The sequence below is a fragment of the Phascolarctos cinereus genome, unplaced genomic scaffold (genome assembly GCF_003287225.1).
Source record: "Phascolarctos cinereus isolate Bilbo 61053 unplaced genomic scaffold, phaCin_HiC Scaffold_4;HRSCAF=312, whole genome shotgun sequence".
Lineage (NCBI taxonomy): Eukaryota > Metazoa > Chordata > Mammalia > Diprotodontia > Phascolarctidae > Phascolarctos > Phascolarctos cinereus.
The window spans coordinates 510,795,543-510,813,101 of NW_027555847.1; the positions used below are offsets into that span (position 1 = coordinate 510,795,543).

Sequence of the window (17,559 nt, forward strand, 5' to 3'; positions counted from 1 at the left end):
GAGTCTAAATGAAGATCTATGTACCTTATTATGTTTCTCCTCTATTCCTTCCCCTTCCCTCCTGCCCCAATCAAATTTAATATAATTTTTAAGAAATATCATTAAACTCCCACAAAAATGGGACTCTTAAAACTTAAGAGAAACTGTTCTCAAGCAATTAAAAAAGACAATCAGAATTTGTCATCTCTGAGCTCTGAATTCTCCATCTACGAGACTAGGTGATGACAATGGTCACGGCCACCTTGGCAGCCTGACTTACATGCTCGTCTACCCCAGCAGTTATTGGTTAAAATGCTTTATTAAACAGCTGTGTCCAAGCTTTAGAAACCTCAGCTCCTTGTAAGCCTGATTTCAGTTGTAAGTAAGCCTAAACACCATATGGGAGGTTTCTAGAGAGGATCAATATGGAGAAAGACCTCAACAGGTCATGAGGAAGACATGACTAAGGGGAAAGAGAGAAGTATTCTACCTCGTATGTGATAAATAATAGCATTTTAAAAGGTAGTCATCGTTACAGGACAAATGTTCTCCTGGATCTTTAACATAACTGGATATAATGCTGTTTTATGCTTATTGCTGCCAGGGCTACTCTACATCTTAACAACGTACCTACCAAATACGGTTTCTCTCTGAAAGATCCTTTTCTTAAATTACAGCATTTATATTTCAGACTTACTGTTAACATAGTTACCTTCCTAGTTAAAAAGCTAAAGGTGGAGCTTGGATGAAAGGAATCACGAATCATACCATCAGAGTAATGGAAGATCTTCTAAGTCTTACTGCCTCACCCATCCTTCACAAACAGAGAAATTCTCTTTACACCAACCCTGACAAATGGCAATCTCACTGACCGACCTTGCCATCTCTCCATGGCAAAAAAATCTCACACAAAAAAATTCAAGTTGTTAGAGGCTGATTCAAGAACTTTTTTACTTGTATTAAAAAAAAATACTCTATGTGCCTTGCAGAAGTAAGAACTAGAAATATGTTTTTCTTCCTGAGACATTGTTCAAATTCCACAACAGAAATTGCTTCCAACCTCTCTGTGAAGATATAAAACTCACAGGAAGTATCATTAATGGCAGAAAAAATAAAATTGGAAAGAATTAGCATAATATGACTTCTATGTTTTTCCATTATTTTCTCCCCAAATATGAAGAATTAATCTGGATGAAGGCTTTTGGAAGAACCAAAACAAAAATAGGTCACCCTAACTTGCTAACTTTACATTGAAGAAGCATCACAAAGGTATTGTTATTCTGAAAATATTACACAAGCATGCTTTCCTATCTTATACATATTTTGACTGAAGCCTAAGAACATGACACAAAAGTCACATAAATAGTTAAATATAGATTTTGGTCTTTTAAATTAATTTTCATGAAGGATGCACTAATTCAGAGACTGTCAACCAAGTAGTTTGAGGAAATAAGCCAAAGAAAATGAGAAAAGACATTTTCTTAAATGGCTTTTTTGGTTATAAAAGCTATACAGCTATTACTAAGTACAGAAACAAATGAAGACAAGAATGCCACAATGGGGTTTAAGAATGGCAACATCTTTATGAACACAGATGGGACAGATCTTCATGCGGATAGTCCTTAGAGGTCATGTGATATTTCCCACAGGTCCACTGCTGATTTACCAGACTAGAATCTTCTATTGGTCACAACTGCATTTATGATGACTCATTTCCTCAATAGCATTCATAAGAGACTGGAAATTTGCACAGACTGCCAGCTAATTATAATTAGCTCTTGATAGTATTTGTTCTCTGGAAGAGGGTGACAGAAATCTTATCCCTCCACATAATTAACACATATGGCTTAATGTAACTTTTCTTCAAAAGGTGTCCTGCTCTTTGAGCAGGATAGTTTAAATTTCTCAACCCTGGGCAAAGCAGAAAGTGAAGGCATGAGGTCAGCACTAGTTTAAATAGCCACTGGCATGGGAGCAGATGCACTAAGGAAGGGCTCACACTTACAGTCACACAATAGTGAACAATCTGTGGAAGTACATTGAATGCATTGTGTGCAGAACATATACCACACTTCCATTTGTTTAGTTAGGAAACTGATGAAAAGTGAAAAGAGTAGACCCCTTCCTTTTCCTGAGGGCCTCCTCACACTCTCCCCAAAAAAATTATTCTAGAGCTGCTATAACTTTCTTCACTCAGCATTGGAAAGTGAGATTCCATGGTAGATTTTTTTTTTAATTTCAGTTAGACTACACAAAAAACAAAATGAGTGAGCATGCTTTTGCAGAGCACCTTTAACAAACCTTGCAATGACAAGAGTATTTTCATGCTTTCCATTCCATTTTCACTCTCCTCTCCCTGCCCCCACCACAATATCTCAAATGGTCCGAGTGCTACAGTGTGCTCCATTAAAAGACAAGACACCTATATCACGTAAATGAATGAGGCCTTTGATGTCATGCAGTTCCTGTCTTTGTAATGAACATATACAATATTAAGATTTTAGACATAGAACGATACAGTTTTGAATGCATTTACCACTTTTATTTCACTATGCAGAAACATACATTCACTATGTGTTGTGATGCAATTGACAGTGTGATGGAGATAGAACTCTTCAATGGATATTTATAACTGAACACTCAATAGTTTACAGTGGAAGTTCTGTACAGTTTAAGGCTTGGCTCTGAACTAGATTATAAATGTTGACCAGGTTTTGAAATGAAACATTTTTTTTCTCAAATAACATAAGGGAAAAAAATCAATTAAAAAAACAATACGGTTATTACAGAGTAATAATCTTGTAATATAAGGAAAGTACAAGTTTCCCCAAAATAATGACAATTTATAGATTCAGGACCTGTGAAGGGCAAACGGAAGCTTTCTGGATTTAATGCAGAACAAGGCAGACAACAGAAAGAAAATCAAGTCGAAATACTAAAATCATGACTACCTCGTAAGGTATTAAATCAGATATACAAAGCACATTTTGTAAGCATTAAATATTTCCATAGGATTAGGCATTCATCATTTTATAGGGGAATAATAATAATAATAATAAAACCAGAAGAAACAACAACAAGATTCAAGTTGTTTACTGAATAAACTGTGTTATTGGCACATCTAACGTGTAATAAAACATTATACACCGTACCTATACAGCTTCTAGCAGTGGAGAGTAATTTTCCTTTAATTTGTAAACAAAAAAGGTTTTGCCATCTAACAAATTATCATTTTGTTTAGACTTTAATAATAAACTGTGAAAGGCATGAATTGTTTATGTGTTACATGAGATCACTGTTTATATTGTTGGTTATGAACGTGCAGGTATAGCTGAAAACTTAGACATTTTGTAAAAATTAGAAATGCTGCTCTTTTGCAATTTAATTGTTGCTTCATGCAATATCGGTTTACTGATGCTGAATCGGATTGCTCTATTATGGGAAGATCTCTCTGCCAGTGTCTTTATTAACAGTCAAGATCAATTCTTCTGGACTGAAATTTTCCACGGACAGATACAAGTCAGTCAGTCGGGTTAGAACGGGGACTCCATATAGGCTCTGGTGTTCCTAATGGTGTGCATGACTGGATTCATATGCAAGCTAAATTATTCCTGCAGGAAAGAGATTTGATGAGTTAATTATTTATTTGAAGTCTTTGGAGTGACTCACTCCAATGGAGGTTGCAAGAGAAACGTCTCTCAGTTTAAATGCTTCCTCTGACAACAGATAACCACTCCATTCCAGTACACATAACTGCTGATGAAATGCTTTCTCTTAAAGAATTAATGCAATGCCACTGAAGTGGCTGTACTCACTCCAGAAGGCCTGTTTTCATCATCCAAAATAAATTAGTAGTCTGAATATAATGATCTTTAGATTTCTTTTTTTTGCAAAGCAGGAAAATAATTTTTTAAAGGAGATGTCACTCATCACACTATGTTTCTTATACCAATACTAGAGAACATAAATATACACTTATGTTTATAAGATGTTTTTCCAAGTCCAGAGGCCATTATCCAAAACAAACTTTACAAGCAGCTCAGCGGTTGCATTCAGCATTCAAAGCAAGGCATTGAGGGCTCTTGCATAGCAGGTTAGTACGCGTGACAAATCTGTGCACATACAGAAGACACAGTCTAGTTATGGTGCTCACCAAAGAAGAGCTAGACAGACATGCCATTTTGAAGAGGAGTCATTGCAAAAAGGCTGCATTGCTGCCTTATTCTGAGACACAATGCTATACAAGAACATACACATACACACACAAACCAATCTGAAAAATTCAAGAGATAGAAGACATCGAAACTGCAAAAAACCTCTCAGGCTTTCAGATACAAATGAAGATACAGCCTGGGCCAGAACCAAAACTACATTCGGGTAATTTTGCCATCGAACAGAGAAATGGGACCATTTTGTTTCCACAGTTTACAACATACAAATTGCACCTTTCAGAAAAAAAAATGGCTTTTGTTCTGATTAGGCGGCACAATAAGAGAAAAATGACTTTGACAGTTCAAATTTTGGCAATGAAAAGAGCACATCAAAGCAAGGATAATGTGGGACGGCCAGCAAGATCACCCGAGCCAAAGCTGTTCTCTTCTTAATTCTTTAACTGGCAGTAAAGGCTATGCCTCAGACTGTGAAGAAGCAAATGAAGAATGTACAGATCCGAAGGAAACCAGCACCCCTGAATGATAAGTCCTTCATACTCTTGGTATCCATCATTAGAAATGCCAGTGAGAGAAACAAGAAAAGAGAGGTGCATTAAGGTGAAGAATGAAAGGGAAGTGCCCTGTGCCACATGCCAGCCTAGACGGAGCCTAAGACAGTCATCTATGCCTCTTACCTGGGGTCAGTCCTCTCCATCTTCTGGTGTGATCTCTGTCTCTTTATGTACCACTACTTTGGTCACTGACATGTCAGGGTGCTGCTCTTTGGCCTCTTTAATTGCCTGAGCCAGCGCCTATCCCCGGGAAACCACAGAAGGGCAAAAACAAAAAGGAGGTGGAACATGCATGATCAGTAGCCAGGTGAAGATTCATGAGATCTTTACACAATTTACAAATGAGGAAAAATGACTTAGATAGGAATTATGCCATCATTCTTTGAAAAGTTTATCAATATACTTTTTTTTTTCAGAGAACATGCCAGAAAAAATAGTATTGTAACTATTACGGCTATCAAGTTTCTTTCTGGTCCTCTGCCCAGGTATTGTCTAGCATACACACGCTACCTGGTCATGGTCAATGTCTGCATCTCCTGTGATGACTATTCGCTTTTCAATTCTTGTCTCTGAAATGCCTCCTTTCACAGTCTAAAAGGAACAAAGGCACACTTCATAAATGTAGTCATAAAAAGAATACTCATTTTTTGCAGGAGGAGAACAAAACCTGAAAATACTGAGAGAACAGTTTTACATAGTTTGCTCTTTAAAAAATGAAAGAGTATTAATGAAAAGATTTTAGGGTTAGAATTGAGGATAAGATGGAGAAAGCCTTTAAGACTAGCAAATATTTAACGAACATCTATAATATATAAGGAATGGAACAAAGTGCTAAATTCCCTAAGGATAGTGTCTGCTTTATGTCTCCTAGCATAGAAGAGACACTTGATGAATATTCAAGAAGTGGTGATACATCTTATCAAGAAAAGAGTATAAAAATTGAGGGATTTTTTAAAAAATTCACTGAACTGAAGTTCCATCCTCAAAAAAGCTGCGTTTTTCATTTGTTTGTTTTGACTTTCTTTGGGGGGAGGGGGAATGAAATTTGTTTTTCACTTACTTTGGTGATGTGTGTGGTGGTTGTAGTACTTGTTGTTTCTGATGTGATCGTTTGTGCGCTCATCAATACACCTGGCTCAGTATCAGCACTGGAATCGACCTACCCCGCAAAGAGGAAGGGAGAAAAAACACACCCTGAGTTAATGAAAAATATTTTTAACAATTTTATCTGCACTGCTGAAATAAACACTCCTGTCTATATTCAGAAACAACCAGAGAGTGAGAGAGCTGAGAAGAAAATTCTTATCTTTTCCTCCATTTTCTTAACACAACAGAGCTTTATTTCTTTAGTCTCAAAACATATTGAGGAAAGTGCACCCTATCCCAAAATCAAAGAGCACTATATCTCTTTTGTGTAACAGACCCTTCGGCAGTCAGGCAAAGCCTACAGACCACTTCATAGGATAATTAACCCTATTATAGAGCTCTTCACTAAACAACGTTTTTAAACAGAATCAATACACAAGATTACAAATGAAATCAATTATATTAATTATCAAATGTTTTGAAGAAAGTTCACAGACCCTAGACTAAAAGCCTTTGATCTAGTCCAACACCCCAATTTTATAGATGATGAAACTAACTTGACTCAGGTCATACTGATGGCAAATGGCACACCTGTGATCTGAACTCCAATTCTCTGGTGTAATAGAAAACACACTGGCTCCACAGGAAGAAGACCTGGGCTCAAATTCTGGCTGTGCTACGCATGAACTGTGTGACCCTGGATAACTCATTTGAAATCAATAAACTAGAGATTTTCCAAAGGGGAGGAAGTACGATGGTAACAGTCCTGAGTTCATGTCACATGAGGGTCAATGGAAGGAAGTGGGCATTTTTAGTCTATAGAAGAGAAAACTCAAGGAGTACATAACAGCTACCTTTAAGCATTTCAAAAGCTGTCACGTGGAAGAAGAATTGTTCTATCTGGCCTCAAAGGTCAGAACCAGTAGCAATGGTTGAAAGTTGTGAAGAGGTCTGTGTAGGGTTGATTTCAGGAAAAAATTCCTAACAATTAGAGACAGCCAAAAGTGGAATGGACTACCCTCAAGCAGGAGTGGGTTTCCCTTCCTTGGAGGTCTTTAAGCAAGAATCTAGATGACTACTTTCCCATCTGTGAGAATGGGGTTTCCTTTCCATGCCAGCTTCATCATCTATAAAACAATGTGGTTGTACTAATTTCTATAGTCTCTCTTGGGTTTTTTTTTTAAATACTATGACTCCAAGTTCAGTGCTCAATGCTGCTATTCTTGCATCCTGTTTGTGAGAACCTATACCACACTGCCTGTGTTATGTTCAAAGGCCTACTTGAATTACAAATGGACAGGCAAATCTAGCTATTATAGCCATGTGCTCAATGATCTTTAATAATTATATTTAATAAGAGTTTTTAAAAAATTACCAATATCTATTGATTAGATAACAGAATGAGGTTTGGGCTTTCCAGCTGTCATTAAATGAAAATCAAATTCATAAAAACAGTTCATCTTAAATTCAGGCTAAAACACAGTGAGACTAAATTAAAGTAAGAATGTCTTGGCTTCTACCATGTGTCTTACCTGTGATGATTCATATGTTATGGTTTTTGTCTCTGTATGAACTACTGGCACTTCCTTAGTTGAAATTTCCAGTTTTATTCCCCCTGGGGAGACACTGCCAAAACTGATGGTTTCTGTCTTCACAGATGGTGACTGTGTCAATGGGAAACAGGAAAAATGATTATTATAGTTTAGAGACACATTTTTTTCCCCTGTGTCTTTTTTTTAATGATATAAGCATTATATTAGTGTGGAATATATGTATGCTGTATTACATGGGGAGCAAGGAAAACATGAGGCCCACATACATATGGGATAATAGAATCTCTTGGAATTCTAAGGCATTCTTTACATTTGTTAAAATGTTCTAGGTGAAAGAATTTTGGAGAAAAAAATTTCTAGTGATTTTTCCTCTCTTTTCCATCCTAAACTCCTACTGTACAGACTAATAACAAAATCCTTTGGAAGTAGCATAAGAAATCAACAGCCAGTTCATTAATCGCAAAAGGAGTTCTTCTCTAGGAGGACAAAGTTGAAGGAATAGTTTTTTACTGCAATTTTTGGCATTCAAAATATGGGACTTAGACTTCTTGATTCTTTTAAATAAATGTATAAAAGAGAAAAGAAAAACCTACCAAATCATCTAAATTTTTTTTTTTGGTGGATCAAACCTTCTATCCCCCATTGCCAATTTTAAGGATTACAAGAGTGAGATGTCCTATCTCCTGGAACTCTCTAGGTGACAACTAATAACACCGGCCTTTTCCACAGCACGTTACAAAGGGCTTCCTCACAACCATCTTGTTGTTGTGAGATAGGCAGGGCAATTACCACCGGCTCCATTTTACAGAGGTGGAAACATCTTTGAGTGGTTAAGTGACTGTTCCATAGTTACAGAGCCAGTTAAGTGACTGGGGCAGGACCAGAACCCAGGTCTCCCGATCCTGAGTCCAGGGTTCTTTCCACATCATGATAAGTGTTGCCAAAGATGGAAACCAGCAATGAGCCCCGTAACTGCCATGCAGGAAGGAAATATGAGGAGAAACAAACTGCACTTTGAAAAGAGAGAGAACCAAACTGAACTCTATGTGCTTATTTGAACTCTCTTGACAATTTCAGGACAGAATTGATTAGTTTGCCTTTAGCATAGAAAGGACCACTAGTTACCTCAAAATGAGGTTTTGATTCCAATGATTCCGAAATGAGGGATCTTGCAGTCTGCTCCTCCTCTCGCTCATGAGAAGCAGTGGCAATCTCTTCCTGTTTGATTACAGCTTTATCAGCTCCACCTCCTCCCTCTTCTCCTCTTTAGCCCCCTCAGTCAGAGCAGAACCCGCCTTCCCGACAACATTAGAAGCCACAGCAGATGCTGCTTGAGCTGCAGCATCCAAATGAGTTCCAGCCAGGTTAGAACCATCCCCACTTGCATGCACATTCATCACATGTCTCTCTTCCACCACCACCGTCTGCTGAACAACCTTCTCTGTACTAAGCTGCTGGTGAAGCTCGTGTGATTCCTCTATTTCACTGGGCTCCAACTTGGTTTCTGTTCTCTGCAGGGAAAAAGATTAGGATGTCAGGATGCCTCTTCAGAAACAAAAAGAGAAAACAGAAGGTGCTTACCCAGTTGCCTAATGTTTATGTTAAAGTCTAAACACTGGAAACAGGCATAAAAAAAAAATCAATCATCCCCAACTCCATCACTTTTCCTTCCCTCTTCCAACATCTGTTTTAGCCCCCAACAGAAATCTAGGTTATTACTTCAGAATATGTGCAACAGAAGAACAAAATGCACAGACAAAAAACCACACAGACATTAAAATAAAAATATTACAGCATATCCACACTGATATCAACACTCTAGGGCCAGGTGCTAAGCCAAGTAAAACAAAATAAAAATAAACACTGCAGAGATTCACAGTGTGAAAGCTTTATGAACTTTTTTCCTACTTTATTAGAGATGAATGAAAGGCATACAATAGACATAATAATAATATGCATAATAAACACGTGCTAGAAAAATAACCTAAGACATTCTGAGAGTGTTTTTTAGGACAAAGTGACTTGCATACACATGTACACACACACACATGTATGTATAAGCCGTATATGTCTATATACCTATAGACACGCATATGTACATGCATGTATGCATATATGTAGTCATATACGTGCAAAATCATATAAGTATACATTCATATATTTACACACGGGTGTGCACAAAGCCATAGTCTGAATGTACATAGATACCCACACTGCAGGAAGGACACAAAGCAAGAAACATAAACGTGGACAGTCAGAAAAGCCAAAAAGGAAAGCAAATGGCCACCTGAACCCATTTTTGTGAAGAAGTAGTAACCCCTCCTATGAACTCTGTGGGTTTTCTTGCAGAGTCTATTAAAGTGAAGATATCTGAGCCATCCAAGATCTTTTCACCAGCAGACTTAGTCTGAGTAAACAAAGAAATGTAAAGTCAGACACAGGACAGAACATTCACCCACACACACATTCATACACGTTATTTTAACAAAGCCATAGGCAAGAGGGAAAGGAAGGAAGGAAGAAAGGAAGGAAAGGAAGAAATCTGAGAGACTGAGGTCAGGAACAGAAAAGAATGGGAAATAAAACAGCACAAATCTGTAGTGACTCTAAGCTTTTTTTTTTCTTTTAAAAAGCAGAGTTATTAGGATTGGGATGATGCTGGTTTAAGCAGACCTTTCTCTCCCCATTTTCTTTGCAAGCCACAGCAGCGATATTACACTTCAGTTACAGGGAATTTGAAATAAAAGTGCAAGGCTGAATGTCTACACTGGACTGCCGTCCTTATTTAACGATGAGAAAATAAACAAGCTGGGTTGGCTGTTGTCAACATAAAGCCAAGTAGCAAGAGGAAACTGAAAGGTTCAGGGTAGAAGCGTATGGCTCCAAAAAAAGCCATGCTTTATTCTTTAAATTACAGGACATATAAGAGTCACTGGTTACCACCACTCGGGATGCAGATGACTCATTGACATAATGAGCAGTGGCAATGGTGAATCCTGGCTCCCGGGAATATCTCCATTCAGATGGGCTTTTCTCTTTTCGAGCAAAGAACCCTGCTTTTAAAGCCTCACTGTCTGGTGTTTGTCCTACTCCAGTAGGCTGTATACTTCCTAGGCCAGTACGGAATTCCAAATCCTTTTCCAGTTTCTGGGTTTTCTTCAGACATTCTTCATCTGGACTTGGCAGCCGGGATTCTGCTTCCTTTATGGGAGCCAGAGATTCTGACAATTTCCTTCTCACGATCTGCACCTCAGATCCTCTCCTGGCCTTGTCATCTGAGATGGCTTCTAGGACCTCATATTCTGTCATTACAGGGATGATTTTCACGGATTCTGTCATCCCTCTCTCAAATTTCTGAAGGGCTTCAAGTGTGGAGGGCTCCCCTGCCTTTTCACCCTCTTTAGCTTTTCCTGTCATGGTCACAATTTTTCCAGAGATGGTATCATAAGATTTTCCTAAAGTGTATGTTTTTTGTTTGCTCTCTTCTTTCCACTGTATTTCCCGTGTTAAGTCATCAAAACTCTGCATTTCAATAGCGCTGGATTTTAACACGTCAGCAGGAAGGTCACCAGTTTTGCTGCTCACAGTCACCACTTTGTAAGTGACAATTCTTTTTGAATCACCATCAACTACCTCAGTGGGTATTTTGTCTACAATAACCCAATCCTCTGTGCCCTATATTTGAAATATAAAAGCTAAATTAGAATGTCTGTTTCTCTGGTTTTTCAAGTAAGAATCCTTTAAGAAAACTAGAGGGGCTTTTTGAAGACACATAACTATGCTCACTTCTGGAGTGCCACAAAATGGCAGGTGGCAACGTTGCCATCTGATAGCTTTGGGTTAAAAACTCCTTTCAGGTAAAAAGTATTAGCTGTAAATAACATGCCACTCTTTGAGGCACCAGTCTAATGCTAAGTATGACTAAAGGCAGATATGCTTTTTGTGCTAAGCAGTAGGGCAGCACATGAACACATTGCATTATTTACAGCTTTTCATATGTGCTTTTTAGAGTAGTATGAGAAAATCAAAGGATTTTTAAAAATATGCTAGAAAATGTTTCAATGCTTTCTTTTCTGCTCCTTTTAAATAACTGCCAAAATCCCACAAAGTTTGGAGAAAAAGATGTCATATTCTTAGTTACATCTCTCTGCCTCTGTGGAATCAAGTTGCATCTCAGAGATGTTCTATCATTAAATATTTTCTGTTTTGAACATGGTTGAAATCTCTTATAAATAGTGACAGTGTGACTTTCAACTTTTCCCCATTTTGCTTGTTTTTCATCCATTCTCCTCAACTTTATGAAGAAGCCAAACTTCTCTACAATAAATCTCTCTATGAAAGTAGAGGACGAACAGGATGTGATGAGACAGCTAAAGAACTTTATATGCTATTAATAGTATACTATTAATATGGCATCTAATTTCACATTTACCACAGGCCAAAACCTGAACCCAGGCATTTGATCAAAATATAAATGTGTGTATGTATGTATATGCATATGAATCATCTTTATCTGTACATTGGTAATGGTTTAAGGAATTGAAAAATAACCTCTAGGGTTGATGGGACCGTTTTCTGCAAAATGATCTGATGAGAAGAAACCATAGTGCCAGCTGAATCTCTTTCTTGCAGCTTCTTTAATTCCGCTGGCTAATGGAAAAACCAATAAGAATTCAGAACTGTCATTATCAGTCAAGATCATCTGAGTTAATGGAATCCCATAAAGGAAATGTACATCAGTCATAGGAAAAGGTAAAGGTTTCAAAGTGATAGTGACTGAAAAAATACATGGTTTGTACATCAAAAACACAGATACATACTCACCTGAAGACAGAAGGCATCAAGAAAGAAAAGATTGGCATCTGCTAATAGCAATAGTTAGAGAGGCTACCCTAACTCCCCCCCCTCCCCAGGATCCAATCAGAAAATAGCACACCTACCTTCATTTTAAAATATGGTAACTGCTGCAAGGAAAATGAAAACTAAAGACTAATTCTAATGAAACTTATGTGTGCCAAAGCAATTCCATCTTGAAAATTCCTGTATGTTTGTTTTTTACCTGAGACTCAAGGAATGAAGAACTTCCCTGCTGCAAAAATATAATTTTTTCAGATATTTCTCTTTCTTCTTTGGTCTGTTTGAATAAAGGGGGTTGGGTTGGAGAGGGGGAAGTAGACAATTTCCAAAAAAGGAAAGTTAGGAAGAGAATTCTTATATTTTGCAATATAAATGCTTATCTAGTATTCATGCATTTTTCCAGCAGAAGCAGATTATTTATTGTGCTAAATTTATCTGAAGAAGAACCAAGGAGAAAATAAAAAGAAATTCGCTGATAATATCCAAGTAAATGGTTTTGTTCCTGGTTCCCTTGATGGAACAGTCAATACATAGACTTTTTACCTTCAAGCCTTTTCCCTTCCCCCATTTCTACTTTTGTGAATGTGCAACCAACTGTCTGCCACTTTAAATAGCATTTGGATATTAATTTTACAAAAAGTAGTTACCAGAAAAGTCATTAAGTTAGCACAGAAAGAAAAATGCCCGAAGTAAAGGAATCTATCCTTACAAATTAACAAGCATTAATTTCCTCAGTTCTACTTGTTAAGCCAGTTTACTTCTTGCCAGACAGAATATTTGTATCCTGAGAGGCAGTTTTTATGTCATTAATTTTAACAAAAGAAAAATTCTATATGTCTATATCTATAGATATCTATAGATAAAGATATATATATACACCTCTCTTCCTCTCTTTACTTTCCCACAAAGATTTAAAAGCTTATTTGGTCTTTTAATGATACAGTGAAAATTGTGTTTTATGCTAATTCAAAGACTTCTTGGACAAAGACTAGCAGGCAGTAATTGCTCAAACATAGTAATCTTAGAGAAAAGGAATAAAATATCTTATGAACTAGTTTATAATTACATTTTCTAAGAAGATTTCTAGTCTTTCTATTTGGGGATTATTTTATGTTAAAAAGGATGAAAAGCAACCACATTTAATATGGGTTTTGTTATCTCTTCAATCAATGTCTCTAACAAATTATAAAACAGTGAGGAGAGGTCAAAATTAAATACCTCCCCTCCCCCCCCAATTATGCTGGTAGGCACTGAAAGGGAGTTTTAAAAGCATCATTTTCCACTCACTGAAGTGACTATGATGGCTAAAAATGAAGGTAAACTTGGTCCTCAGGAAATCCTGGTATTTACCATCAGGTAATATCAGCATAGACCACTCATGATTCTAAATGTATATGTTTTTATGTGTGTGTATATACACATATATGTAAAGGTAGTATGTCAGAGGGAAATGGTCTAGATTTTAAAATGTGAACTCTGAATATAATCAAATTAACTACCCAAGATAATGGGAGTAGAAGAGATGCAGACAGTTTTTTCTTGTTGTTTTTTTCTTGTTTTTTTTTTTAAATAAAGCAGATGAGCTCAAACATTTATTCTGACTTCTGAGTATGGTCAATTTAGTTCAACATACATTTATTAAACACCTGTGTGCAGAGCATTCTGCTAGGTAGTAGAGGAGTTATAAAATTTAGATAAGGTATGATGCCTACCCTTACGAAAAGTTACTAAAGTTTGTAACTTTTGCTGCAATTTATGATACATGCACACACAATTACAGTGCAAAAAGCATGCCAGAGATGTGCAAAGAAAGCTCTATGGGAGATATAAGAGATTAAAAATCATTACAAATGGTAGCATGTGTGTTTGGGGGTGGAAAGGAGATCAGGAAAGGCTTCACTGAGGAGGACATTTCAGTTTTTCAGGCGCATATTTCAATCCTGTCAATCACTCATACGCCTATTCCTATTCGATTATATCAAACCCCTTCATACCTTCAGCCTTATTTTGAGTGCTTTAAGAACCAGCTCAATAATTTGGGAGTCATGATTTGCAGTTGTAACAGAGAATTAATTAGTCAGTAATCTTCAGAAGAACTGGAATTTAGGAATACTTCTAAGGACCAAGCTGCTCTTGTGAACTGACATACTGCTCCCTTTGATTAAGGGCTGTCTGTAAAAGACCAGGTCCTCATCTATAAACTAGACAGAAATTCAGAGACACATGACAGAACAATACAATCAACCTTGTATTATCCAAGAATGGAATGAATTAACTACATTAAGTCTCCCGGTCATGAGAAGATTCTAGCTAAATCTGCTGTTATGGGCAAGCCAAAAGAGGGCTGAGAGGAGAGGCCTCTCAAACTAAATATAATGGCATAAATGACAATATAAGTTTCTTGACAGTAAGGACTGCTTAATTTTTTTTTTTTGTTTGTGCCCTCAAGTGCCTAGCACAGCTCCTGGCACATAGCAGGCATTTAATAAATACCAGAGGATTGATTGATACATATGCAGAACCAGCCTGAGGAAAAATGGAAAGTAATTCTATCCCAAATCCTTTTGTTTTTATTTCACAACCTCCTCTTTCAACACGCTTCTTCTCCCTATTCTGTCCTTCTGCCTAACCTGGTAACTATTCTGAATTTTGTTCCAGAGAGGTTTGCTTTCTCGGCTAGACTTCAAGTTTGAAAGTATTCCCCAGGAAAGTTTAATCTAATAATAGGTTAGGGTATATTACTCTCTAAGAGGACTTGCCATTTTAAGAAGTCTAAAAGGAATACATCTTTAATGAAATTTTAGACATAGGTAGAGGTCCCTGTGCTGAGAATCTCTTCAAATCATGCCATATACAAGTGATAGGTATCACTCTACCTATTCAAGAGCTGGCCCTCTTTGTGTATGTATATTTAACTTCATTCTAAAACAAATATATTTTCTATATTACTGATTATCTTATATTATCCATGCTGCCTTTCTGCTATCAGTAAAGATATTTACAACTTGACTACATGATATACTGCTGGTAAAGTAAAACTAGGCTTTATAAAATTTAAATCAATGAAATTAGCAAGTAAATGCAAATGTTAAATGTTAGCAAAATGGACTGAATCCTATTAGCTCATTTATTTAAATAGATATTGATTTCCATTTCCTTTCCCCTTTTCAACTGTTCATAAATCAGAAGTGTTTAGTAAAACAATTGGGGTTCATTAAGATTCAGTTCAAATAGATAAAGCAAAAAAAAAAGTCACACTAAAAATCTGCAGCCTTTCTTCAGTTTTTATGAAATGCCATCTTATCAGAGATTGTAACAAAGGGAACAGTCAAAGAGACATAATCAGTCCTTGAGGCCAAGTTCTGTTGGCATTTTGTTGGCATTCTGTTGGCTGGTATCTTTTAGAATGGTGTGGAAGGGGAAAGAAATCCCATCATCTAAAAGTTAAATAGGGGATTTGATTTTATAATTTAAAAGTAAGCAAAATTAATCCATATGAGTGTTAATGCTCCTGATTCCCAATTTGAACGTGCTTTGTCATAAAAATGAACTGTTTAGATATTAACTTGTAGACCAATGCGTTTTATTTTCTGATATTTCAGAGTACAAAATTCTCTCATGCTTTTTAAAATGCAAAGAGCAAGATACATAAAAAGCAGTTTTATGTTGAAAATGGGTAAGAATTTTTAATGTATGAACTTTTAATGTGTTTATGATGCCATCAGTTGGGTCAAATCCTCACATTAGGTCTAGAGTTGACTGTTATCACATTATCCTGAAAGAATTGTATAATTGGAGAATTCTAAAGAGTTCATTCTGATTTCTTATCATTAGAGGAGATCAAACCTTGAAATTCTCAGAGATCCAGACAGGAGATTCCACAATCACCCCTGAGAACCTGTTCTTGTACTGTGGGATTACTACAGTCTAGAAACTCTTTAGAATTTAAACCCATTTTTCTCTCACCCTCTTCCTTGTAGGTTCAGAGAATTTCTGCCTATTATAGCCCTTCACATGCTTTTTAAAAAAGAATAATAAATTAGAAAAGGAAAAGAAGAGACTTCAAAAGTCTTTCCACTCAATCCCCTAATTCTAGCCTAAGCTCTCTGAAACAGAAGGATATACACACCTTGAGCTTAAAGATCAGCAAGCACAGAACCTATTATTGCTCTTGGTAATTTAATACTGGCTCTTCCAAGAAATCTCTGGCTCTCAGGTTATGTTGAACAAAAAATATATTAAAAGAACAATAGCTGTGGGGCAGAGGTAAGACCTTGGGAGCCTGAAAAGCTTTGATTATGTTTGACATGTGTGATGACCTTGATAATGCAAATCCAGTTGTATTCAAAAGTACGTTAATTTAAAAGAAGGTTAATTTTTAAAAAATCTTATTTGAGGCTCAAGTGGTTTTTTTAAAAAATAGAATGAGTATATATAGTAGGACAGGTGCTTTGATAATCCTACAATGGTAACTCATATTTCTATAGCATCTCTAGGTTTACAGTGTGCTTACTCTCTATAATATGAATCTATAATTGACCTTTTAGATTAAGAGCAGTAGTGACAAAGTTTCTTACTTTTCAGAAAGAATGAAAACTTTTATATGGAGGGATACTGGGTACTGCAGCCACTCTTATTAAACCAAGACTACACACAGAAATTGAGAATCTGGGATTGTAGTTTTCAGTCATGTCCCCTATTTAGTGTTCTTGGGAAAGAAACTGGAGTAATTTGCCATTTTCTTCTCCAGTTCATTTTCCAGATGAGGAAACCAAGGCAAAGAGGGTTAAGAGACTTGCCTTGGGTCACACAACTAGCTAGTAAGTCTCTGAGGCCATATTTGAACTCCAAAAGATGAATTTTCCTGACTCCAGGCCCAGAGCTCTAACCACTGGGCAACCTAGCTGCCCCAATTGAGAATCTACTGAACTACAAATATTCTGTACTAAACTCTACGGGAAGGATCAATACACTACATGTTAAAAACTCTTTAGAAGATGGTTTTAAACAGCTTAAGAGTTTTCCTGATCTTTTCTGTTTCCTGTAGCTGAGCCCTGCTTCACAGTAAAGCAGTCATTATCAGAAACAAATTAAATCAATGTAAAAACCTTCCTTTTACAGATACAGGAAGAGTAAAGAGACTAAATAAACAAAGAAACAACTTATTGCATGTTAAATTTCTATGTAGAAGCAAGTTATTATTCGTTCAAGGATTCCAAAATCCTTCCTATGTACTCTGAGGGGCTTGTGAGATGAAAGATAATTATTATTTTTTTTTTGTACAGACAAAATATATTCCTTCTCCCTTCAAAAACTAATTTTGGACTGATTTCCCAGTACAACCTGAAATATGTGTCTGCA

At 36.7% G+C, this 17,559-nt stretch overlaps 2 protein-coding genes across 2 annotated transcripts in view; both read right to left on the reverse strand.

Moving 5' to 3' along the window:
- Positions 1-2,499: 2,499 nt before the first annotated feature.
- EPB41L3 (erythrocyte membrane protein band 4.1 like 3) overlaps positions 2,500-17,559 on the reverse strand; it is a 169,752-nt gene continuing 154,692 nt past the window's right edge. Inside the window, 8 exon segments of the mRNA XM_078153493.1 lie at positions 2,500-3,590; positions 4,826-4,942; positions 5,213-5,293; positions 5,763-5,861; positions 7,321-7,452; positions 8,467-8,577; positions 8,580-8,852; positions 9,629-9,748. Coding sequence (XP_078009619.1) covers positions 4,832-4,942; positions 5,213-5,293; positions 5,763-5,861; positions 7,321-7,452; positions 8,467-8,577; positions 8,580-8,852; positions 9,629-9,748 — 927 coding nt within the window. The 3' untranslated portion in view covers positions 2,500-3,590; positions 4,826-4,831.
- LOC110199956 (uncharacterized) lies at positions 9,755-11,886 on the reverse strand. Its single transcript, XM_020974979.1, has one exon. The coding sequence runs from the start codon at positions 10,867-10,869 to the stop codon at positions 10,165-10,167; it is 705 nt and encodes a 234-aa protein (XP_020830638.1). The 5' UTR covers positions 10,870-11,886; the 3' UTR covers positions 9,755-10,164.